This window comes from Anas acuta, chromosome 11 (assembly GCF_963932015.1).
Source record: "Anas acuta chromosome 11, bAnaAcu1.1, whole genome shotgun sequence".
Classification (NCBI taxonomy): domain Eukaryota; kingdom Metazoa; phylum Chordata; class Aves; order Anseriformes; family Anatidae; genus Anas; species Anas acuta.
Genome location: NC_088989.1, coordinates 22,164,329 through 22,190,835, shown reverse-complemented (window position 1 = coordinate 22,190,835; position 26,507 = coordinate 22,164,329). Strand labels below are relative to the sequence as shown.

The 26,507-nt window shown below is 34.5% G+C and overlaps 1 protein-coding gene across 4 annotated transcripts in view; it reads left to right on the top strand.

Annotated features, from left to right (window-relative positions):
* IL17RD (interleukin 17 receptor D) overlaps nucleotides 1-25,501 on the top strand; it is a 93,320-nt gene extending 67,819 nt beyond the window's left edge. For 2 of the 4 annotated variants that reach the window (XM_068695106.1, XM_068695102.1), the window contains exons 2-13: nucleotides 8,466-8,523; nucleotides 11,296-11,421; nucleotides 13,749-13,867; nucleotides 14,321-14,441; nucleotides 15,399-15,443; nucleotides 15,533-15,684; nucleotides 16,534-16,599; nucleotides 17,124-17,178; nucleotides 18,108-18,218; nucleotides 19,893-20,077; nucleotides 21,324-22,263; nucleotides 25,093-25,501. In XM_068695106.1, coding sequence (XP_068551207.1) covers nucleotides 8,487-8,523; nucleotides 11,296-11,421; nucleotides 13,749-13,867; nucleotides 14,321-14,441; nucleotides 15,399-15,443; nucleotides 15,533-15,684; nucleotides 16,534-16,599; nucleotides 17,124-17,178; nucleotides 18,108-18,218; nucleotides 19,893-20,077; nucleotides 21,324-22,263; nucleotides 25,093-25,208 — 2,073 coding nt within the window. In that variant the 5' untranslated portion in view covers nucleotides 8,466-8,486 and the 3' untranslated portion in view covers nucleotides 25,209-25,501. Of the gene's footprint in view, nucleotides 1-3,336; nucleotides 7,656-8,465; nucleotides 8,524-11,295; nucleotides 11,422-13,748; nucleotides 13,868-14,320; nucleotides 14,442-15,398; nucleotides 15,444-15,532; nucleotides 15,685-16,533; nucleotides 16,600-17,123; nucleotides 17,179-18,107; nucleotides 18,219-19,892; nucleotides 20,078-21,323; nucleotides 22,264-25,092 lie in introns of those variants that run through there. The other 2 variants (XM_068695105.1, XM_068695104.1) reach the window with 2 other exon arrangements.
* Nucleotides 25,502-26,507: the final 1,006 nt, after the last annotated feature.

Below are 26,507 nucleotides of genomic sequence, written 5' to 3'. Positions count from 1 at the left end.
TTATGCAAAAGCTAAAATCCTGTGCTTGCAGAATTGTTCCTTTAGCTTGTTCATTTTATAGGATGCTATGTTGTAAGTAGTAAGTGTGCAACGCAGGCTTCATTAATTAATTAATAATTCCATTATTTCAGAAGTGAGTTATTCTACTTCTTGTTCACAGCACAAGTCCGTGTTTCTCAGACTGAATTGTCTGGGATCCCTCTGAAAACATCTGTACCTCTGCATTATGTACCTCCCTATTACTTCCAAGGCCCAGCTACCAGTTGTGCACCTGGCTTGGCATTGCTTGTTCTCCCCTTTCATTTCCCCTTTGCCTCGTCTCCTCTCCTGTCCCTCCAGCCAGGGATCACATCCCACAGGTAAGGGAGCACTGGTTTAACTACAGATTTTTGGCATCTGAGTATCCTCAGCACATTTCTATCATGTTCATGGGGAACATGCATGGCTTGAATATTCTAATAATTTTTCAGGGGCTTTTTAAGTTTTTTAGAAGGCTTTTAATTTAACTTATTCACACAAGAAAGTTGGAAAAAATCAAGTGTAACAGGGCAGACTATAGGAAACTTCTTAAGCAATCTAGCAAATTGCCTGAGAGTAATAAGAGCTGGTGCCCTTTTTCTACAACGCTTTGCTGCATTGAATTCCTGGGCTTGACCAAGAGATTTAAGATTTTCATGGTTGGCAGCAAATGGTATGGATTAACCTTGCTTCTATTGTCATTAAGTTGTGTCTTTAAGAACTGTCTGTTCCTTACAGCAAACCAGTTGGCATATGTTCAGTGAACAGCTGCGTGGAGCCATCTTGTGTACTGAAGAGTCAAGCTGTAAATACTTCTCATATTATTTCTTACTTTATTATGGTTTCCTACCTCTATATTGGATTGACTGATAAAGTTTAAGCTAACTTTCCACATTGCCTTTTTTAAGAATAGAGACCGAAATAGCCAGGAATGAGGCAATAATACATTTTTACTGTATTATGTTGTTCATTTTTTTTTTTTTGTAGGATACACTTTAATCAGTGATCTTCAGTCAGCATATTCCACTTGAAAATCTTACATGACCTCCATGAGACTAGCTGTCAAACAAGTACACCAGTATACAAGCATGTTTTAGGGTCTACCTCATCCTCTGATGGGATTTAAGTCAGCAGCTGCATAATTCAATATCCTTTCATGGCAGGAGGAACTCAAGAAAACTGTACCTAGTAGAAATGCCAGAACAGTATGTTCAGACAAAATGTATTTACTTACGTGGAAGGTCAACCGTAAAAACATAATGTCATGATTTCATGAAAAATGACATACTGAGTGATTGTGAAAGGTCAGGACAATTCTCTTAATCTTATCCAAATGGAGTTTGTTTCTTAAATTTGGTTTAGGGAAATAAGTATTATATGTTCCTTTTATAAAAGCATGTTGCATTTCCCAGATTCTTATGTGAAGCTTTATTCTGGTCATATTCAGTGGTATTCTGACCTGGATGCCCATGGTCACTGGGCCATCTATATGCTTTGGTTTTTATTTTTTTGTTGTTGTTTTGATTTTTTTTAACTGTTTTAAAGGACTTTACTGTTTTACTGTTTTTTAAAATGTTTTAAAGGCTGTCACGTTCATTAGTACTTTAAAAAAAAAAAAAAAAAAGAAAGGCTAGAGCGAATGCTTCATAATGCTTGCTTCAAGTCACAGGGCTTGAACTGGGGTAAAAAAGCTGTATTCTGGGAGATGGAGAAGGAATATGCCAAAAGTGAACATGTCCAACAGTTTTAAAATGAAGGGAGGCGAGTTGTGTCCGCATCAGGCCTGCTGCTCCCTGCTGGGCCATGCTGCACTGAAGGGGCTTCGCCTGGAATGGGGCTTCTCCAAGTTCAGAGCCTGGGCCTAACTGACCTACTAGACAAACTAATGCTATGTCTGAAAGGGACAATTGTGTTAATGTGCTGACACCTGGAGACTTACTGTTGATTTTCTGCAAGTAACGTGCAAGGAAAAGCAGGGTCTTTGAACACAACAGGCTGCTCTTGAGGAGGCTGTGCTGGGGAAGGGCTGGCCAGAGGCTCCACATACAGGGAGGATGGGGCAGTGAATGGGGATGGTAGGGTTGCAAATGTTATTGACAATTTTTGAGGTTTAATACTGAGTTCTGATATGAGGCTTTATATTAGTTTTTCTGGTAAACTGTTGTTCCTGTGCATGCTTATCTTGGACCTTTGGCATTGGTTGTAACTAAGTATTTAGTATGCCCTGAGCACCAGAGGGTTTTCTTGTTGACCTGAGGAAAACATTTTTTCTGTAATTTTTCTTTTTGTTTTTCTTACAAGAGGAGGGATCGAAAGTAAAGGGATGTAAAAGGGTTAGAGACAGAAATAGTCTTGGGGATGATAAAATTAAAGGTTTGCAGTCTCTGCTTCTGTCAGCTCAGAGTAACGTTTGCAAATCCCCAAATGCAGAAGTCAGGTGCTCTCAGGGTTGCTGTATCTGGGAATCTACATCTTGAAATGCTTGAGGACAAGTTCTAACAGTTTGAGGCACTGCAGGAAAAGAAACAAAAACATTGATGGAAAGGACTGCTGGCTAAATCTAGACATGACTGCAGGAGGTAATTATGCCACTGACTTCAGTGGAATTGTACATGCTCACACCGAGCACGAATGTGTCTCAAAATATGGTAATGGGGAAATCTCCTCAAAGAAGCTGCTTGTAAATATCAGTTAACAGAAGCCACTTAGTTTTTGCAATTACTTCCCACTCAAAAGCATGTTTTCATGATTATTTTTTTTTTTAAGGCAGAGATTGCTTTGAAGTATTAGAAGGTTCTTTTGAAGGAAAAAAAAAATTCCATAGCAACATAACCACCCCATTTTAGAATTTTCACTGTAAGTGTGGCTTCACAAAAAGGATATAGCATTTGGATATTTTTTTTCTCAACTATTCTGCTTATATTTAAAATTAGCATCATCAAGTATGCATCTTTCTGTGTGGCCTTAAAAGTGTATCTTTTGTTTTGATCCTGACATATTTCCTTTCACCTTTAAAGTAACTCACACATTTATTATTTAAACATCCAGCTCCTGCTTGGTTCCACATAAATTCATCTGTGCCTCTGCACCTTTTGTAATACATCTAGATAGATGGATTTCTAGTCTGTTCCAACAGTTGCTGCTCCTCATCTGTGTATGCTTCTAGTTTTTCTCCTTTTACTGGTTTCTTTTTGGAATTTGCTGCTTCTCCAGGAATTTATCATGCACTTCTTTTTGCTCTTGCTAGTATTTATTTTCTTTACAACAGTCTCTAGAAGATGGTCACTAATTGTTTTTTTTATGACGCCATTGCTCAGAATAGACCAGTCAGAGACTACTTTTTTTTCTAAAGCTTGAACGTTACTAATTTAGCTAATGTACACAACTTAGTAAATTATAGTTAATATTTTCTTTCCTATCTCTCATTAATATATTCTTTACATCACTATTTTCAAAGTATGATCCATGGGATGGAAGTGTACAGCATATACCATACGGTTCTGCAGCACCATTAAATTAAACAGTATTTATGCATTTTGAGTATCTAAACTACACTCACTGCTGTGGTGGGTGGGTTTGATTTTTTGAATTTTCTTCACATTTGTGAATGAGTCTTTCATTTCCCCAATACATAGTTTATAATGAAGTAAAAACAACGATCTACTTTTTGTATCTCATGCCAAATTCAGGATGCAAATGCCACAAAGACACATTTAGCTCCTCTGCAGCTGAACTTACTTGCAGTGGCTCTAAAGATGAAGCAGTCAAACTGTAAATAAATAACAGAACAGACTAAAATCTGGTAATTTCTTATGCAAGCAATGTAATGATTTATGGGAAAGAACATAAAAGAAACTGACTGACTTAGCAGAAGCTGAAAGAGAATATTTTGAGGAATCCAGGTCACAGTTTCAAGCCTAAAATAGGCATTGAGAAGCCTATTGATCCATGGATTCACTTTTATTAAAACTTCTCCACTGTAACTGAGATTTTTATTTTTAAATGTTATTCCCATAATTTGTGTATGTAATGCAGGAAGATATATATCTAAAGGCAAATATGAGAAACATTTAGAGTTGAAATTAGCAGTTATATCAAGAATATAGTACTAACAGTACAAAGCCATCTATCCAGTGTTTAGAATTCATTCTGCATTCAGTGGATTATACACAAATTATATAGCATACATGAGTGTGGATTATGTATTCTGTTATATTCTTTTGGAAGCAGTCCAGGATGCAGGCGTATGAATAATACAGATAATTAATCCTTTCATTGATGGCTGTAGAAATATTTTAAACTTGGTTGAAAACATCAAGAAAGCTTTAAAATGAAAATAGCAGATGTCAAATGTAAACCCCCTAGTTTACTGAGCACCGAGTATGATAAACATGGATTATTCATCTTGATATTAGAGTTCAAGAAAAATTGTCCCTGCAGTTTGCCTTAGGGGAGCATGAAATTAGGACCATGTGTGTATTGATTAACAACATATGAAAGATGAATCATGATTACTGTTTTGGTCTGGTGCACAAGGTTATGCTTGAGGGGTAGTGATTTCTTACCTCCTTTACTAGATCTCTGTAATTAGTGCTAGCACGTATCTCTGTTTCCTAGTATTGATCTTAAAGTGGCTGCCTGACAGTGCCTATTCACACTCACAAATTGCCTTTCTCGAATGAAAGAATGTTTGCTCAAAAATGTTGAAGTGACCTTCAGTATTGTTTGTAAAAAATGGTTATTCATAGGACAACTCTGAAATCGTCAATTTCATTGCTGGCAGGAAGTGTCAAATAAAAAATGTATTACTTTCAGCTTGACAAAAAATATGAAACAGTATGTGTTTTAAATTGAAGAGGAAAAAGGTCAACAAGAAAAATAAAGCAGATTTAAAAGAAAATTCTTTCCATTGTATTTAATTTACTTATGTCCTCTGAAGGCAGACGTTAGTTAAATTTAGCTTTCCTCAGAGACAAAATCAGTTCTGTGGTTAAAATTTTTTATTTTTTTTTCCTGGAAATAGAATCCTAACTTTGTTCGTCTCTGACCTCATCGCATAATGGGGAGAAACAGTTGTTCTAAGCTCATTTCATTAATAAGTAGTTACTGTATATGTAGGGCAGATATTAGAAGACAATAAACAAATAAAGTAGAGGTTACCTTTCAATAATAATAATAGTCTTTGTCTCTTATGAATGATCTATTTTTTCATGTTGAAAGATAGATGCTTAAAATGAAATGCCTGCACATGCCTTCATCATCCAAATGAGTTAGTCATTTGTTCTTCCAGAGAACAAATGGTGTATTAGTGGTATTCAGAACGCTGCTATTTTAAGATATCTTAGGATCTTAACTATCCAAGTTGTTGATGTGGATTGAGGAACAGATCCAGCCTTGATCTCTGTGACTTGAGGTATGTGCGCTGTGGTGGAAATTCATTCTGACTTGCTTGCCCAACAGAGATGTGGGATTTGGATCTTAGCTTATCACGTTTTCTGCAGAGTTGTGTTTTGAGCTCACATACTGTTAGACTTAATGTTATTACAGATAACAACCCCCCACCTCCACTTTTTAACAAACAAGATTAACTGTAATTTAATCTGTGCATTTCAACTTTGATTGTCTGTTTAAAGATCAGTGGTCTACAATTTTTCGTAAAGATGTTTTGGCTATTTTCTTTCCTATGTATTTTTTAGTCCCGATGTAAAGAAGTATGTGGACCAAAGGGATTTTATAGACAAAGCCCCAGGCAATGGAGACTTACTTTCAAGCAATGTTCAGAATAAATTAAAAGGTGCATGTAAATTCAACAAATGGTAGTGGTTAATTAACTAAGAATTTAATACCCTAAGGCCATAACATTAGTATTTATAGTTGTAAAGTAAGATGCTCTAAACAAATTGTCTTAGCTATAAGCCATTTAAAGAGCACAACTACTTTATGGCTTAAATAGAAGGAAATGCTTCCTGGAAGAATATGTTCAACTTACAGCAGGAAATATTTGGAGGATTAGTAGCAAAGTTTAACATAAGTTGTCTGATTAGCATACATGTTATAACTTAGAGCTCATATGGCAATTATCTATTTCAACATTTTAAGGTACACCTAACTCTTCCAAATTTCTACAGCCTTTTTGGACGTTTTAGACAGATTTTAAATTTAGGGAATGAAAAACCAAATTAATTAAAATACTTGTGCTGATTTTCAGTGGGGTTTGATCAAATTTGCCTGTCATCCTCAGAACTTCAGCTCTGTAACACAGAAGGAAGACAGGTATTCATTTAATGGCTTATCTGCCTATGCTCATTTATAAATATAAAAAGTTAATAGGTTTCTGTTTTGTCTCTCTTTTTTTTTTGGGCGTATTTATCAAACACATAATGTGTCTTTGTTTTGCCCTAGTTAAAGTTAAATGCAATTTTTCTTAAGTAGTGTAAAAGAAACAGAAAATGTTTCAGAAGAGAACAGAAATAGTAGAAAAATTAAGACTGGAAAAAATTGTCACCTTCCTGTTTCAGGAAATCTTTTCAGATAGCAGCTTGCTTAATGCCAAACTAATTGAAAGCCACCTAAGAAGAGAGTGAGATTACAAAATTCCAATAGTGTCAAGATCTGCTTTGCTTTTATCCCTTATGTGCTATATTTTGCATCTTTTTCTGAAGTTACTTTACTCATTTTTTTTGTTCTTCTTTCTAAACTTATCAAGTGAGAGACAGTGCATGTTTACACATGATCCCGACAACATCTGATTACTGTTGGAGTCCTTGTATACTATTAACTTCTGCTCTTTACATTGTAATGATAAAACCAGATATAATTCCTTTTAAAGGGTAGTGGTGTTTTTTTTTTTTTTAATGGTAAATAAGGTATTAGTTGTCTTTCAGGGAATGATAAGACTCAGTGTTACAGTTTTGAACTTTGTGTCTAGTAACAGTTAGAGTAACCCTACGTTTTGTGTTTCCAAAGCCATTTCAGTGATTTCAGAAAGCTAAGTCCAATGTTCTTCTATGTAGGTGTAAGAGACACACCAGACTCATTTGCCTACAAATGCGTTCAGATTCTCCCAGGACAGCAATGGGATAGTTCTCCAATTGGTCCTCAGTTGAGGCATTGTCTGTTTTGATAATATTTGATAATAGAAAAGGTTGTCTGATATGGCAAAATGGATTTCTGCAATATGCACTCCTACTGAGAAAGTTACAAAATTATTGGAATTATTCCAGTTGGAAATTCTCAGTATCATTTGTTACCCTTCAACTCTTTGTTGATTTCAGCCAATAATCTATGGAAAGATTTGAATTTAAATTTCATGTCTGTGTGTTTGTCTAATTAAGCTTTTCTCAGCAAAAATTTATTTAAAATGTTTACAATAGATGTTAAAATGATGGAAGTCTCTAGATGGGGGCATCTGACATAAATAAACCAGAAGAGTGTCCCAGTGCGTAGACCACATCAGACTCAAAGTACATTGAAATGTAAATTCCACAAGAATGATACAGCACAGCAACAGTAATTACTTATAAATGTATCTGTATATAATAAGTTAGTGAAGGACAAGCATGGGCATGTATCTGGACACAAGGCATTGATGCTCTGCAGTGACCATTTACAGTCCAGGCACCCTGATGAACCAAGCTGTAGGTATTTTTTTGTCCTGCCTTATTGTACCTCTGCTTATGTTGATCTTTGAGTTCCATGTCAGTATCAAACTTACAAAAAAAAAAAAAAACAAAACCGTACAAAAAAAGGATGACTTGATTACGTGTGAATTCTGAGTGTGCTGAAAATTTGGTTTCTTAGTTTGCTCAGTGAACAATGAGGTAATAGAGTGGTAATAGAGTCCTTCAGACACCTGTTCCGAGGAAGTTAATAAGATAAGGAATGTGTGGGAAGTGATGAACACTATTTAATCACTTTATTTACTGTTTTACTCCTACCTTATTTTTTTTCTTGGAAATGATCTTCACTAAGAAAACAAAGTGCTATAGCACAGTGCTTAACAGTACATTTTTCTTCTTTCTGCTTGAACTTCTGATATTCTTTTTCATGACTGTAGATTTGGCATCAACTTTGCAACAGACTGTCATTTCTCTTCTCTTCTGCACTATATATGCCCTAGAGAACCCTATTTGATGTATACTTAAATCTTGATTAAAGGTGGTTTTGTTTTGTACAGGTGTCATTAACCTTTCTTTTCTCTTTGTTTATACATCTTGTATATTACATTTGGCAAATTGGTGACAGGTGAGCACATGCAGGTATATGCAGTCTGTTCTGTCATTACTTGTATTCAGATTTCCTGACTGATGGTGTACCCAAACAGAAGGAAGAAAACCTCCTCATGAGTTCTGTCATCCTCCAAAAAACTATTTACAAAAACAAACAAACAAAACAATGTTCAAAGTAGGTCATTTTATTTAAATTATTTTCCTGATATTTCTCTACAGGGCCTGTCACCAGCGACCAAGATGAATGCACTACTCAATATCACCTTTAAATATGACAGTAAGTTGAAAATCTCCAATATAATCACAAAAATCAAGGACTCTGACACTGTTGTCAATGTATAGCAGCATCTTTCTTAAAAATGGCTCTAAGAATATTGTAAGTTCTTCAGTTCTGAAATAACTTTGAAATCTAGATCTGTTGCAGCTGGGTCAGCTCGGTCTTGTCTTTCCTGCGTTTCATTGATTAGAATAATACAGTCTAATAATCTACAGCAGTTTCACTTTCAGATCATTTGCTCAGTGTTGGTAGGAGAATTGTGAAGGATGTTTTTACTCTGTGGAAGAATGTAGTCATTGAAAGGTTTACTCCACACCAATTCATCGGAAAGCATTATTTCAAGTTTTATGCATTTTGATGTGCAATTTTTCTGGAAAAGAATCAAGTAGAAAGCCACGTTTCATGTAGAAAATATATGTAATTTATATTTGTATACAGGAGAAATATCTTTAAAATATATGCCTATAAGGATTAATATGGAATTTTAGCATTGAAGATAAGTAATGTCTCTTCAGCTGAGTGAAATACAAGGAGCTTTAGATTGGCTGCAGTCCAAAAAAAGCCCAGGTTAGTGGAAAACTATCCATACTTCAGTGAAGTCAGGTGGTTTTAGTAATTTAGCAGAGGTGTGATTTACATGGTTTATGTTGCAGCTAAACCGATGTGGTAATCATAATAATTGTAATAAGCAGATTGCAGCAATAATACCTTGAAACTCTTCAAGGATCTGCTAAATGGATGTATTTTATTGTTCTCTTTTTTAAAAAAAAGTTTTTGTCACCTGTGTTTTCTATTCATGGAAGAATGAATATTGAGTGCATTGGAAATTTACCTATTTGGGGACATTTAGTGGCCATCATCAGTATACATTCAATGTGCGTTCAAGAGAAGGTCTTAATTTACAGCAGCAATGTTTGTATTAATGCCAATACAAGCCACTTTTTTTTTTTTTTTGCCTACTCAAAGAATTAATTCCAATCATCCTTATGCTTCTCTATTTTTATGCTTATTTCTGAGTTTGGAATCTTTCCTTGTGAATTCATTTATTATATAAACTGCTGTTAATGCTTAAAGAAAATGAGCAAAATTTAAGCGTGTCAGATTGTACTAGAGAGAACTTTAGATTACAAATCGTAACTTTTTTTATAGAGGAAAAGAGGAAAAAATACCAGTGAGAGCAGAGATCCCTGTGTTTAGTTAACACAATAGAGCCAGTTTAAGTCCTACTATCTGACATGTTTTTTCCATTAATTCTGGCACCAGGAGCTGTGATTAACCAATAATAAGTGTTAATTCAAAGTTCTGCTGGCACTGCACTGTTTCTGGCCAAAGGAGTTGGGTTACACAGTGCTAGGGAAAGAGCTCCCAGCTATCGAGGCTAAAGAGTTCATATAATGTGAAACTACAATCTTATACTGAATAAGCCAGCACCCAAGAGAATTGGGCTTGCTGTCTGTGATTTAAATGCTTTTATTTTGCCTTGCAGTAACTCTAATGAGTTTCTGGTTTGTTCTTAAATTAGATGGGTAGATTATTTATTCAGATGAAAAACAAATGTTTGTAGGTTTCAGTAGTTCACTTGTAGTCGAGTAAAAAGTGATTTCCTGAAAAGTGTGCACTTTTCCCTAGCTGTTTTCTTCCTAATTCTGTTGTTCACTAAAAAATGTAAATCAATGACTCACAGTCAAACCTCAGATATTTGTGCTATATTGCATTTTGGCAATTTGTCATTTGACCATAACATTTTAGCAACCAGGATCCAAAATCTTGAGCTTTCTATTAATTAGTTCCAGACATAGCAAAAAGCTGTTACTTCAAAGTTTCCATTGAAAGAGATACTCTATTCTCCTCAGAGGAAGTTCATGCTGTCATTCCCTTCACTCGTAGCACCAGAATTCTACAAACAGCAAAGTAATTACCAATTGCCTAACTTTTTGAAAAAGCGATGCTGTACAAACTGTTCTATTTTTAATTGTGGGGCAGTTACATAAAAGGCTATTACCATTGTTCATAGCACAAAGCCATTTTCTAAAACTGCTTTTTAGTTAGCATTTTTTCCTTCCTTTCTTTAAGATCACACCTTATAATAGCACTTAATTTCTGTGTTTTAGTTTTACAAAGTCTGTATAGACAAATACATAGCATATAGATTATGCCTGGTTTTTAGAATTTATTGCTGGCCAGTAACATATAATCTCCTGATTAACTTATTGGTTTTACTCATTCAAAAGTGGGATTTTTTTTAATGTGTACATCTTTGTGTATGTTATGCTCCAGAACTATTGAATTCCTTAGCCACCACTCCTCTTTGTGCCACAGAATATGAGCCTAAATATTGTAAGGCTTTAAAAGTAATAAAATTTGGTATTGCTTTTCTTGTTTAAATCACATACGTATTTACTTTCTGTGATACAGGCTACGCTGGTATTATAAACTGGTAATCTTTGGAGTCCTGCAGATTAGGCTTTTGCAACTGGTGAGTGGTTGTGGTCAATGATTTGGAAAGTTTTTAATTGTCCTAAGACAAAAGGTTTGCCTGAACTTACTATACAGTTTTTTTTTTTTTTTTTTTTTTTTTTTTTTAATGAAATAGTGTACATGTACTTTTACTTTGCTTAGTCTTCAAGAAAAGTTAGGAAATTAATTTCATTCTTTACTCACAAGGAGAGATGTGTCTTGCTGAAACTGAATAATTTTCAGAATTCTTTGGTATGGCAGGAGATAATCAGCTAGTATGTTTTCCTTAAAGTATTTTTTCCTCTGTGTTTTTAGACTGCACTCCTTATCTGAATTCAGTGGGAAAACATGTGATCGGAGATGTGCAGAATGTAACAATCAGTCAGTATGCATGTTACCAACAGGTTGCAGTGACAATACTTTGGACAGCAAATGCCATTGGTAAGTAGTAGAGGAAAACGGAGTAAACACAGCTGATGATGCACTTCCTCCGTTTGGAATCTTGACTCTCTTCTTGAGGTTATTTTTCCAGCTGTGACAGCCATTAAAACCAAGTATCAAAATAAACCGAATTGTAGAACCAGATTTTTGAGTTGATGTGTCACAAAATGTTAAAACCAAGATTTTTGAAATTAATGAAGCATGTTCAATCATAGGTCCCAATGAAAACACTGTTATAACTGATAGATCTTTAAGTGGGAACAAAAGAGTTTTTTCATTGATAAAATAAGTATATTTTAAAAAGTTTTTGTCTTGATATAATACTTTTTAATTTATATTTTCTTGTACATTATAAATGCATGCATAAATTATTTGTATGTGTTAATATTGGTAGTTCGTGCTCAAAGTTTTTTTTTTTTTTAATGGTAGGTATGTATGATTCAAAAAAGTTTGGAGACCACTGCAGTAGTGTGTGCTCTCTCTGTACAGCATCTCACCATCATCATCATTAAGGTGCTGAACAAAGTAATATAAACTCATTTTCTTCAGTGACCGTTGTTTAGCAAATGAAAAACCTGGAGTTTTCTTCTTGAATGGTTTTAGTACTTCGTTAAAGAATTTCTTCTGCAAAGGTGCTTTTCAGTATCAAGTACATCATTACAATTAGAGTTAAGCGCAGTACATTTTTCAGAATTAAAATGTTTGCCTATTCTTTTGCTCATACAGCAGATAAGATCAAATTAATACTTCATGGTTTGTAATTCCTCAAAAAGCTTTTCAATTATTTTTTTCTTATGATTTAATAAGAGCTGGAAGTTTGCATTTATGTGGTAAGATTGCACCCTAAGTGATGAGATATGGCTGCTAATGAATATGTGTATTCTTGAACTTGACATGCATTTTTAGAATAGACCTACATTTAATAAATCAAACATTTTAGCTAAGAAGAAATTGTTGGATTTTCTTTGTGATTTCCTGGTATTAATTCATGCTTTCAGAATTTGGTAACACATTAAATTTATAACAGAAAATAACGATTAATTACTGGGGTTTAAGACCGTATGTGGAAACTACGCTGCAAAGCTGTGCAGTTGAAACCATTTGGTAATCTTCAGCTGCAGACTGGATGAATCAAGCCTTTATGGTAAACAAAGCTTGGTGTTCTTTCTTGTAATGATCAGAGGTCAATCCTCTGGAAAGTGTAAGGACAGAATTGTTGAAACGTCTCGGGTGACATGGAGACTGGACACTTTCTTTTTCATGGTCTTCATGTAAGCACAAATAATGCTTTTGTTCCATGGGATATTAAGAACATACTGGGCAATTAATGGTCATTCTCGTATACATAATCATATATATATATATAAAAAAATAATAATCTAATGGAACAGAGGGGGCTTGAAGATCATACTTTTTTTTTAACGTTCGAACATAGTATGTAGTCAAATTTACGTTTTGATTCTTGTCACCTGTTGTTCTACAAAAGCTGTGTCTGTGCCTTTTGATAAATCTGTATTCTGCCATTTGTAATGCTGTTGAACAAATGTAATTAGATGGAGTAATGCTAGTTAGACTTGAAGAACTGTGCAGTGACTTTGATATCTGAGCCACAGAACTATCACAGCATAACACTGACGTTCTCCTGTGACACTCGCATCACCATGCTTCTATCTAGTCATGCAATGAAGTAACTCTGTGATAAAAACATTGTGAAGAAATGCAAAGACACTGCTGAGGGTTGGTTATGTTAGAGTAGCTTAAAAAAAAAGGTGTAATTTTGGCATAATTTACAAATAACCGTATGTATACACTCACTGGAATAAATTCCATTCCATTTAAGTAAGTATTTCTGTTATCCTGTAGTATACTAGAAATAAAGAAGTTGTAACAACTACTATCACTTTATAACATTCTTATCATTTATAAACTTCTAGGTTAAAGGAGTATTATTATAATTTGTTAGCAAACATATTTTATTGCAAATAATGGAAATGTGATGCTACTATAAAGTACTGCTGATGAAAGTACTGATTATTTAGATTGTAGTGGTAATTTGGAAGCCCTGTCTGCTGTGTGGGCCCCTCTGCTCTAGGCATTACACAAGTATGCAGTAATTACAGCCTTCACCAAAGGCTGAATTCTAAATAGGCAAGATAGAAAATGTTGGAAGAACTGACACACAATGGCAAGTATTAAAACACAAACGTATTTCTTATGAATGTTAGGATTTATTTTTAAAGGCAAACGAACTAATTTTATATACCATATAAAATATCACAGAATACCTTTTGAAATATTAGTCTATTTAAATGCCCTGCTGTTTGCAGGGATTGAATACCTGAAAGGATTTCGAGTCATCCTCGAGGAGTTAAAATCTGAAGGAAGACAATGTCAGCAGATGGTTTTAAAAGATCCAAAGCAGCTCAGCCCAAGTTTTAAACGAACAGTAAGTGCTTTGTTTCAACAAATATTTCATTGTTACTTGATTGTGTGAAGTCTTGAAAGTATTTATTTGCTGTGTATAAATGTGTATATATTCACATAGATACACATTTAATGTGCTGTTTACTAGTTTACTAGGGTGCAGATTGCTTCCTAACATTATTTTTCTTTAATGAATAGTTGTCAATCTAGAGACAGATGTAGTCCCCTTCTGTAGAATTTTTCCTGAGGCTGGAAATTGTCATGAAGTCTTTTTGGGTGACTGTGGAGTACAGGTGCATGTTTGAAACAGTCCATATACTGATTCTGTATTATGCTTCCTCATCATAGTGTGTGGCAGAGGGATGAATACAGGGTTCTTAATGTATTAGTTTCTGCTCATGTTTGCAGAACTGTGGGCCTATTTGAGAGAAAATGCTTTCAGTTATAATAGTTTCAATCTTGTGTCTTTGTGTAGGGAATGGAATCTCATCCCTTCCTAAATCTGAAGTTTGAAACAGATTACTTTGTAAAGATTGTTCCTTTTCCTTCCATTAAAAATGAAAGTAATTATCACCCATTTTTCTTCCGAACTCGAAGTAAGTATTGTGTACAATATAGTATTACATAACATCTCTTTCTTTACTCCCCTCCCCTCCTTTTTTTTTTCTTGTCAGAAAAAGCTTTTCTGATGTAAAAGAGTAGCTTTTCATGTAGCAGATGATGATGTTAGGGGAGACTGGGTTAAGATAGTTATTGACGTAGTCTTTGAAGGAAGGAATGGGTGTTATATGGCAAGAACTTGCATGCCTTTCATAAATCTATGGCATATAATACATGTTAGTCAACAACCAGAAGAAGAAACTTGTATTAACTCCTTTTCTTCCCCTCACTGGACGTTGTGAACAAGCTCTGAGATCAGTTTCAAGAATGGCTATATAGGCATAAATGTAGATGAGTACATATCAAACTAGACAGTAACAACTCAAGTAGAATTTCTCAAAATTATTTAGGAATTGGCAATTCTCATTAGAGCTAAAGAGAAGGAACTAAGGAAATAAACTCCTCAGTGCTTAAATAGTCTGATGGCAGTCTAACTCTAAGCACTCTTTTGGGTGTAACGTTTGTATGTATCTTGTGGTTTTTTCTGTATAAAACTTTCTTAAAATATTTTCAAGCCTGTCTTTTGATGTGTACCAAAGTAGCATTTGTGTGCTCAGCATACTATTTTAAATTAAGTAAATGTAATTAATGCCAGTTTCTACTTCTTCCTCTCCTCCTGAGATGTGCCTGGAGCTATCCCTTTTGTCTCACTAAGGACTGCTATTTTCAAATTACTGAACCTATGTTTCTCATATAAAGATGAGAAGGAACTTCAATCATAACATTTGCTGGGTTTGCAAAGTATATTTACTCCAAGCATATTATAGACTGGGAAATGAATGAAGAATACTGCCCTCAAAATGCTGAAGTAACTCCCTTCTTTTGTCCTTTCTTTTTTTCTTTAAATAGCATTTGGATACTGTATCATTAATATTTTTTGTGTGTGTTTGTAGCATGTGAGTTGTTGCTACAGCCAGAAAACCTTGTCTGCAAACCTTGTAAGTTAAATGTAATTTTTTCTTTATCTTATAAAAAGTCACTGTCATTCAAGAGTCAGTTGGCAATTCATGAATATCTCCTCTGACAGACTGGAAGCCAAGAAATCTGAGTGTTACCCAGCAGGGTTTTAACATGCAAGTGTCTTTTGATCATGCTCCCCATAACTTTGGGTTTAGATACTACTTTCTTCACTACAAACTTAAGCATGAAGGACCATTTAAGCAGAAGACCTGCAAACAGGTACATCGCTGCATTTTTCAACTCTTAAAAGCACAGACCTCTTTAACATAGATGTTCAAAGGTTTTACAGAAACTTTAAAAACTTACTATAATACAGAATACTATTGTTTTTTAAATTTTAAATTATTTGGTACTATTTCTGTAAATAATAATTGCACTGTGATAGAACTCATCAGTCAAAAGCAGGCCTGAGTGCACCATTGGTGCTGGATACTATAAGCAAAGGGGGAAGAGACTGTTCTCTCTTTTAAAGACCCTATAACTGATTAGTACTTGGAACTGTAGTTTATTATTTTTGTTAAAAAATATATATATATTCTTATCATGTAATATTCTCTCTACACTAAATTTTACCACTTAAAAGATTATCCATTTGAGATGGTATCACAAGGTAGCTCTCATTTCAGTCTGCGTGGAAGTAGGCTGTGATTATTTTACAACGAAAAACTATGTCCTCTTTACAACTAAAAACTATGTCCTCTTATGGGAGCTGCAATTTACTATATTGTTTCCCTGAACTTTGGTTAGCATTTAATAGCGAAGTTGGTCAACCTTTAGTCCTAAGTCTCTGAAAGCTAGGGAGCTTCAGGGCATAACATAGCTTGTGTTAGACCAAGGTTTTGAGTTTTTTTTGTTGTTGTTGTTGTTTTTTGGATAATCAATCATACTTGATTTTTGCAGATAGAGGATTGTAGTCTTTGCATATTTGAATAGAGAAATTCAGTTTTTGTGGTTTAGGATGTCCTACTTCAGGAGAGCACCATATGTTCCTAAATCAATGCGACTATTTTGTATTAGGTTTTAAAAGTATGTGAATGGCTAGCAAAGTATTTTCTTTCTTTAATGTAGGAGCAAAACACAGATACTACAAGTTGTATTCTTCAGAACGTAACTCCAGGGGACTATATAATTGAGGTAATATTTAGAAACTCATACTACAGCTGAATTAATATATTAATGGGGGGAAAAATGAAACTAAAGTATTTCAAGTCAAACTGTTTGGTAAAATTAGATTTCAGGCATCCCTACTGAGGTACCTTGGGCAAGTAAAGGCAGATTGTTCTTGACCTTTCTATAGCTTTACTTCTCTAAGCACGTAGTACTTCCATCTGTGCTTTCAAGTAAAATTGTGGGCCTGCATAATTCTTGGACTTTGATTCTTAATTAGAATTCTGTAGTTTGGTCAATTTCCACTATACTTGAGAGCTGTGTATTTCTTTTGGTGATGACAGTATGAGAAGTCTAAAAGTTCATATCACAACAGTAAACTATGTATGATCAAAGATGAGTGATTTCACTAGTTACTACTTTAAAATGCTCGTAATTTTAACTTTTGAATAGTAAGTTTCACATCTGGTTGTGAAATGATGTTTATATATTGCAGAAAATAAATAAAACGAATTTTCCACAAAATAAAATTCAACTTTTACTTTTCAAAGCTGGTTGATGACACTAACACAACAAGGAAAACAATGCACTATGCACTAAAACCAGGTATGTTTTTTTAAAGCAGTATACACTATATATATTATTAACTTTTATTCAGTTTTAATTACTTTGAAAATAAATGTTGATTTGATGTGTCTGTTTGCTGTAATCTACTGAGGCAAATGTACAGCGTTGTTTTGACCTAATGAAAAGAGAGTACACATGCACTCTGTGTATCTCTATATATTTAGTACAGTTTAGATCAATATGTAGTTGGAAATCTTTGTGGGAAAGTCACATTTGTTGTGCATGTGGATATGAAAAGTCATAGTCTGTATCTTAATCGCAAACAAATGATCCATGCAGTAGTGTGGAAATAATGTAATGAGCAGCCTAAGAACGCTACCTGACTGTGCACTTCAGCCATGAAATGAAATTTAGCAGTGTGAAAAACCTGTCAGGTGAATGCTTGGCATCTGTATGTATTAGACCAGTCATTGAGAAATTAAACAGGGATTTCAGAATATAATTGCAGACCAAAAACATAGATGAAGGCAACAGACAAAGCAGGCTGATTGCTAATGCACATTGCTAAAGGTAATCTCTGCAGGAATTCAGTTTTTCCCTAAGTGGCTAGTTCAGCACTCTGGAATGAAAATTTGACAGGCCAAATGACTGGTATGTATAGTATTAAAAACTAAACTCAGGTAAAGTTCCCCTCATGGGGGGTGGGGTGGGAGGTAACAACACACAGTCTGAGTTGGCATACAGCACTTGTTACTTCTTGTTGCTTACATTAGTTGCTCTAATGCTGTGGTGATGAGGGCAATTAGCATTAAAAATATTTATAACGGAGCAGAACATGATGTTTGATTTTTCTGTATGTTTGAGAATCGTCTCATAATAGTGTGTGCTGCAGCAATTTTTTTCTCAGTGTAAAGATTGATCAAATAGTTATAATAAACCCATGCCTAATTCTGCTTTGTTTTTCAAAGTGCATTCTCCGTGGGCTGGACCAATAAGAGCTATTGCCATTACAGTCCCTTTAGTTGTCATTTCAGCGTTTGCAACACTTTTCACGGTGATGTGCCGCAAGAAGCAGCAAGGTAAGAGTTTGTTCAATACAGAGTTGCATTTAAATGTACTTTTGCAACTAAAAAGGTCCTAGCTAGTAGGTTTATTCCAGAAATACCTTCTTCTGAAGAGCTTGCTTTCTTTTTAACTAATTTGTCTTTCCTTCACACAGCCCCACAGCCCTTTTGTGTGTTGAAACTTATAGCAAATTCTTAATCCAGTGCTTGATGGTGATCTTTTTGTAATTAAAAGTGCTGTTAACTTTTTTTTAAAAGTTAATAATCTTTAAAAAAAAAAAAAAACACTAATCAGGAGTTCACTGTAGACAGAATAGAAGAGTAGCTGGAAATATTTTTGATGTAAGGTTTCTTTTTATTCATGAAAATACTGCGTGTCAGTGTAGAATATGAACATATCTGTAAATTATCTTATTTTAAACATTCCTTTATTTCATTCAGAAATGTCTAGTTAAAATTTATTTTAAACCAGAAGGAAATGTGATACAAATATAACTCAGCACCCTCTGAAACACTACTTGTATCTATTAATGCAGATTTGCTCAGTTTCCTGGAAGTTGCTTTTACGCTTCATCCTAAGTCTTCTACCTAAATTTACTCTTCCGAAGATTCACAGTTTCAGACTTTCTGCAGAAGTTGCAGGAACTTCTGTAATTTAGTTTCCATCCCTTTTCACCGACTTCTATCTCTTCCGCATCCAGGACCTGGCAAGCTGTGATTGTTACATTGAGATGTTAAAAATCAATTGGCATTTATTGTGGAATCTAGGGAATCATGCAGTTTCATGAATATGGAAAAAGAGGTTACATTCCCCAAACCTCACGTATCTGTGTTATCCATCTGAATGTTGGAAATGAGGTATACTGCAAGTGCTATGTGCTGTCTGGGTTAAATCCTTTTACCTTCTGGTCTTCTGTGGCTGTTCCTTTGCTTGCAGCTAGCTCAGTTCCAACAAAAAGACAAATCACTGAGGATTTGTCTACAGAGAGAGGTGTTCCAGATTACTTATTCCTGATGAAAAATAAAATTGTTGTAAATTAAATCCATAGATCGAAGTTAATTCTGAGTAAAAAATGAGTATTCCAAAATAATGTTTAACCAACTGCAGAACAAGATTGAATTAGCTTGGTGTGAAGCACTCATGTTCTGGTGTGAAAGCATCCATACAAGAAAGAAAACACTAGTAACTATCTGGATTTAAGTTAATACTATCTTAATTCAGATTAATGTCCATATATAACATACATACAAGAGAGATACTATATGATGTTCTGAAAGGATCTGTATTCTTGGAGTTTAATGGTCTTATCTGTTGTGTCACATTTCTGTTTTATTAAAAAAGTAAATAAGACTGTTATGCAGAAAGCTCTTGATGATAGTATACATGTATCTTTAAGGTCTATGGTGTTTGAACAGTGTGTTGAAACAATGTCATTCTATTTATAAACTACAACTCAGAAAACTCAAGACAGTTTTACAGTAATAATTTTACATTTCACTTCCCAAGTATGTTCCACATATGTAGCAGGTCCAAAGTTGGTAAATAGAGGGTATGCAATTTTTCAGGCTGGAAATGAATTATCATTTGAAAAGTCTTAACTACATGCTTTAGTAAAGAGCCTAATAAAGTTTAAAGCAAACAAACTCACACGTTTATTGTGTGAACTCTCTTCCTCTCTTCCAATTTAGAAAATATATATTCCCATCTAGATGAGGAGAGTTCAGAGTCTTCAGCATATGCTGCAGGTCTCCCTGTGGAAAGACTTCGTCCTCGTCCAAAAGTGTTCATCTGCTATTCCAGTAAAGATTGCCAGAAACACATTAATGTCATCCAGTGCTTTGCTTATTTTCTTCAGGACTTTTGTGGCTGCGAGGTAAGCTCAATATTTCTTCTGTAAACAGAATTGCTTTAATTAAAACAGTACCCACAAAACTCATAGTGATATGTACTTGAAGTGGGCTATTTCAATGCCTACTTTCAACAGATGTAATTTTCGTTATTTTTCTACATATTGCCTATATAATTTTTCTTATATTCTGCATAGAAGACAGAATTGTGGAAAATGTGTACTGCATTGATTCCAGGACTATTATTCAGCCATACTTAGTGAGTTTTATGTTAACTGCTTTTTCTGTGTAGAATGTCATGAATCTTTATAATTGGCACCCACACAAGTATTAAAGATATAGTTCAGTGTTTCTAAAAGTATCTTTCACATTAGAACTCTGAAGTGGTAATACCAAACATACACACTTAAATACATTAAGAATCCTGTTTATGCAGAAAATATATGTATTAGTTGATATTATATATTGATTTTTGTGGATTTTTTTACTTTGTTCCGTTGTTGCTGTAAAATGAGCATCTTTTTTTCTTATTTTTGATTTAAAGCTGTAAGACAGACATCAAAATTTCCACTTTTGAAATACTTGGCTCAGAATCTGAGACGTTTTCTAAAATATGATCAATATGCATCCAGTTATTCACTTTATAATTGTAAGAAAAGTCAAGATAATTACTAGTTTATTTTGTTGAATTTTAATCCTGCCACTGAATCTGAATGTATGAATTGGAACTTTTTTTCAGCTATACAGCAAGTCTGACCTCTGGTGGCCAAACATATTAAAATAATGGATGCCCCACATATTTGAGGATGTTCACAGTTTATTCACAAGCTTAAAATGTTTCAGACTTCAAATAATAAATAACCAGCAAAATGGGTTCATGTAGTAACTAGCATTGTAAAACAATCTGGAAGGTTTTCCTTTTTACTTTAGCAGTTCGCTGACTTCCTTAGCCCAGTGAAATATTCAGCCTACAGGCAAAGTTTAGGCTGAACATAAGGCTTTGCTTATTTTGGTGAATAACTACTGATGTGGTTAATACTGCTGATTCCAGTTTGTCCACTACCAATGCTGTGTTAATTACTACTTAAAATCTTTTAAAACCTCTTGAGTTTACATCAAGGGCAAATCATAGTTAAACTCATGATTAATTTTCAATTGTTGCATAAATACAAGCTGATTTGTTGAGCATTTATAAAACATTTAGATGTTATTAGTAAATGTATCTAATAACCTAATAATAAAAATCAACCAGAATGTTCTTTTCTCTTCCAGGTGGCTCTAGATTTGTGGGAAGATCTAAAAATTTGTAAAGAAGGTCAGAAAGAGTGGCTTATAAAAAAAATAAACGAGTCTCAGTTTATCATCATTGTGTGTTCCAAGGGAATGAAATACTTTGTTGAAAAAAAGAACTGGAAACACAGAGGGGTAACCAAAGACACAGGACAAGGAGAACTCTTTCTGTTTGCTGTGTTGACTGTTGCAGAGAAGCTTCGTCAGGCAAAGCAGAATTCAAATGACCTCTGCAAGTTCATTGCAGTCTATTTTGATTACTCCTGTGAAGGAGACATCCCTGGTATTCTGGATCTGAGTACAAAATATAAACTCATGGACAATCTCCCTCAGCTTTATTCACATTTACATTCCAGAGACATTAGCATTCAGGATGAAGATGTGTTTCCCGTTAATGTTAGTAAAAGGAATTATTTCAGGAGCAAGTCTGGTAGGTCCCTTTATGTTGCCATTTGCAATATGCATCAGTTCATTGATCAGGAGCCGGATTGGTTTGAGAAACAATTTATTCCCTTCCTTCCACCTCCTTTATATTACTCAGAACCTGTCATGGAAAAATTTGACTCAGGCTTGGTTTTAAATGACTTAGTGAATAAACAGGTGATGGATGATGATTTTTACCTGAAAACAGATGTAAATATTATTTCAGCTGGAAATTCAGACTCTCATTGTATAATTCAGCACTTAAACCTTGGAGAAGATACAGAAACTCAGGACATTCAAGGTGGTGGCAGCTCTGTTCTTCAGCCGTTGTTACATGCTGTTAAAACTTCAAATCTGAAAAATATGCCTCGAGATTCTGGAATCTATGATTCATCTGTTCCTTCATCTGAACTATCTTTACCCTTAATGGAAGGACTACTGACAGACCAAACTGAAACATCTTCTATTACAGAAAGTGTTTCTTCTTCATCAGGATTAGGTAAGATACAGCAGTGTTTTGAAAAATATGTCTGAACATCTCAAAATACTTAAGGTACTGTGTAAGGAGCTAGATAGAGAGCTGCAGAGGAAGGTAAGCATTATGTACAGGTGGTCACAAAAGATAGGTTTTTAATAACATTAAAGGAAAAGATTCATTCTACTTGCTGTGGGGAGCTGATCCTTAGCTTAGTAAGATTTCATTAAAGTTATATTAATAAGCCACTTTTCATTGATTCACCTAATAACTGGAGAGATTGCATCTTCCTTCCAGAGAGACTCTTTGACAACTGGCATGCTCAGCTGGCAGCTGTGTGGCTTAATCAGGACAGTAATATGGTGAAACGTTCTTACAGAAAGGCCATAAATCTAAAACTGACATACTATTTTACTCCAGCACATGCTAGAACCTTTAGGGATACACTCTATACTGAGTGGTTAACTCAAGTTTCAGAATCACATTGGGTTTCTCATCTGATATGGAGCTGAGATGGACAAGCAAAAAGGTTTCAGTGGAGGAATTTAAATGCTTGGAAGACACTCTACAAAACAGATACGGAGATTTACATGCATACAGTTAGATGGTATAAATATTGCCTTGGACCATATTAAAAGCTGATCTGACCTTACTAGTTTGAATACATTGAATTGACATCACAGCTACATCAGTATGGAATGTTTCAGCAGTTGTATGTATTAGGATAAAAATGTTTGAGATTTTCCTGGAGCAGCTACAACAGGTGAACGGCATTTTGATGCTGATATGCTGTTTTGCTTTCTTGAATGAGTCTTGGCAATGAGGTAACTTGATAGACTTTTCTTTTACCTAAATGCATTCTTTTGATCGTTCAGATAATTCATAAGCTATCTTTGATGCTAGAATTATGTTAATGAGGAAACATATAGATTCTGATTGATACTGCATTTGTATGTATAGTCTTAATAGTCTGTAGAACAAAATAACTAGAATCCGAAAACTTTCCATGGAAAAAATACAGATTTATTGATTTCATTGTATAACCTATAAATAGCCAGTTATTGCTTCAAAATTTGTATTATATGATTTAATTTCCTGCTGTCTTCTAACTCAGCCTTTTCACATATTTGTGGAAAAGCTTCCAGACTATCTATAAAGGTTCTAGTATGTGCTGGACAAAAGTAGGATGCTAGTTTTAGATTTATGCCTCTCTGTAAGAATGCGTTACCAGTATTCCCCCTCATGGCTCAATCACAGAGCTGTCAGCTGAGTATCTCAGCTGCCAAGTGGTCTCTGGAAGAAAGAAGCAGTCTTTCCAGTAATTGAATCTCAAGTCACATACATAGTTGTTAACATGTTTCATCTATAGAGGCTAAGCATTATAGCACTGCCTGGTGAAGGTGCATCTTAATGCTGATGTTGTAACATGCAAAGAAACCAAAATAACTTCTGACATTTTCTCATTCTTTATCCCTGTCCAAAAACACTACTGTGACTCGTGCTCAAAATTCCCCTTGCCCAAACCATGGTCCTAATTGGGTGCAAAGAAGATAATATCTAGAACTGAGTATCATGTGCCCACTAAGTAGGTTACAACCCATTACATCTTGTTACTGTCCAATACATACAAAATGTTTATAGATGTAATATTTATATGCCTAGTAATGAGAGAAGTAAATACTACTGTGTAGCTTGTATTCATGTTCTAGTAGTCGGACATGTCTAAATTATTACTTCGCATTCACAGTACCGTTTGTGTTCTGGCTATGGATTTTTATCTGTAACTTGGTCACAAATGAAGTGAACAGCTCTGTCATTAAACAGCAAGTATATGTATCTCAGGGTACTTCCCCCTACCCCCTTTTCTTCTTTAAAAGACAGTTTTATTTACTCTTTCAAATTAAAACAATAGATCACATGAACTGCACTGAAAGTGTTAGAAATTATGTACAGACAATAGGCTTCGGACAAGCACAGAACTGCAAAGAGGAAATTCTCAAAGAGATCATCGCATTAGGTATGATCCACTGACAATTAAACCAAAGTAATGTTGTGGAAGACCCAGCAGCCAGACCTTTAATAGGTCCATTCACTGATATGGTCTTCTCCAGGAAGCCATGCCTGGGGAGAAAGTTTGTATTAACTCTTTAGATAAGGAGTTACTGAGCACAATAGTTCAGCCTCATAATTGAGGCATTATGATCCAGCAGGGTTTATAAGTTCTTTGCATTGTTTCTAAAATATTGAACGAATGCAAAGTCAGTGTTTGAAGTAATAAACCTCACTCTTTTTCCTTTTTTTTTTCCTTTTTTTCCCTTTTTTTCCTTTTTTCCTTTTTTTTTCCTTTTTTCCTTTTTTTTCCTTTTTTCCTTTTTTTTTCCTTTTTTCCTTTTTTTTCCCTTTTTTCCTTTTTTTTCCCTTTTTCCCTTTTTCCCTTTTTCCCTTTTTCCCTTTTTCCCTTTTTCCCTTTTTCCCTTTTTCCCTTTTTCCCTTTTTCCCTTTTTCCCTTTTTCCCTTTTTCCCTTTTTCCCTTTTTCCCTTTTTCCCTTTTTCCCTTTTTCCCTTTTTCCCTTTTTCCCTTTTTCCCTTTTTCCCTTTTTCCCTTTTTCCCTTTTTCCCTTTTTCCCTTTTTCCCTTTTTCCCTTTTTCCCTTTTTCCCTTTTTCCCTTTTTCCCTTTTTCCCTTTTTTTTTTCCTTTTTTTTCCTTTTTTTTTTCCTTTTTCCCTTTTTCCCTTTTTCCCTTTTTCCCTTTTTCCCTTTTTTTTTTCCTTTTTTTTCCTTTTTTTTTTTCCTTTTTTTTCCTTTTTTTTTTTTCCTTTTTTTAAATTTATTTTTTATTTTAATCTTTCATAGGGGAAGAAGAACCTCCTGTAATTACTTCTGCAAAGTTCTTAGTGCCTGGAATATGTAAAGCAGAACTTCATTGCCATATCCATACTGATGCACTGCAGGCAATTGCCCCTTTGTAATACATCACAACATTGCTATGCCTTGCCACTTTATCAACAGCCTCTGTTTCTGCTTTAACTGCCACACTGTTTCAGCACTAAATCTACTTGAAGGAACAAATACTCCCTGAGGATGACCAACGATTTTAAGGGATTTTTACGGCCAGTAAACTTGAATCTGTTGGGCTTAATATTAAGTTTTTAATGATTTGAAAAATGCAGCAGGAAAAAAAAAACACTTCAGAATTATTCCTATTACTAATTTACATTTCATGATATTACACTGTTTACAGATGTCATTATCAAGTGACTTTTTTTTTTTTTTTTTTAACTAAACATAATCTTACAGCTGGACATAAAGTGGTTTAGAACATTAAGTCTTAGTAAATCTTGTGGTCCAGCATCTCCCTCTATCTTTAAGTGCTGACATTTTATGGCAGGAGTGTTGTAGTGAATGAGAGCAGGATTTTTTTGGAAGGAAGATTAAAAACAAAGGTGAGATCAAGAAATTCTTCATCGGGAGAAATCCTTTTCTCTTAAAAATATTTGAATTCCTATCCTCATAGTCTCCTCTCTTTCCCAGATGTTAACGTGTCTCAGTACTTATTTTCAGATGAACGTGTCTCTGTTCTATATGATTCTACTATGTTTTCTCCGTGATCTAGATATGGTGATGCACAAATAGTACCATTTTGAGTCGGAAGTATCGTTTTTGTAACAGATACAAATATGAATTCTGCATGTGCTGAGTGATACCATGGAAACTGTTTCCTGTTTTCTTCCTGGAAGGGCTAATATAAAGAATACTTTAAAGAGATGAAGGAAGAAAGATCAAATTTTGTATTTAAGACCTCATTTTATTTCTGTCCAACCATGTGATAAGTATGCTATATGGGGAATGTCATATTATCCTTCAAGGACATGCTGCTACAAAATCACCAGGGGTAAAAAAGTTAAAGACAAGCAGTTAGCAGACATGAATAATTGGCTTTGTGTTGAGCCAACCACTAAACAGAAGCCTGTGATTTATTTTGAAGTTTACAGTACTTATCGTTATTTAGTAATTAAGATAGTATAATATTACTAGTATTATATTTTGTTATAATACTATATTTTAACAAAAGGCAAAAAATAGAACTGGTCCTGTTTACCTAAAGACATAGAGCATGCAAGTCCTTTCTTCTACAGTGACCATGTAGGTATACTGTTGCCAAAGTATCCTTGCTATTTCCTAAGAGAAACTTTTCATCTTCTCACTAGTAAAACACATCTTTGTAACTAACTGCAAGGCTTCTAGGCACCAGCATGGTAACAGCAAAT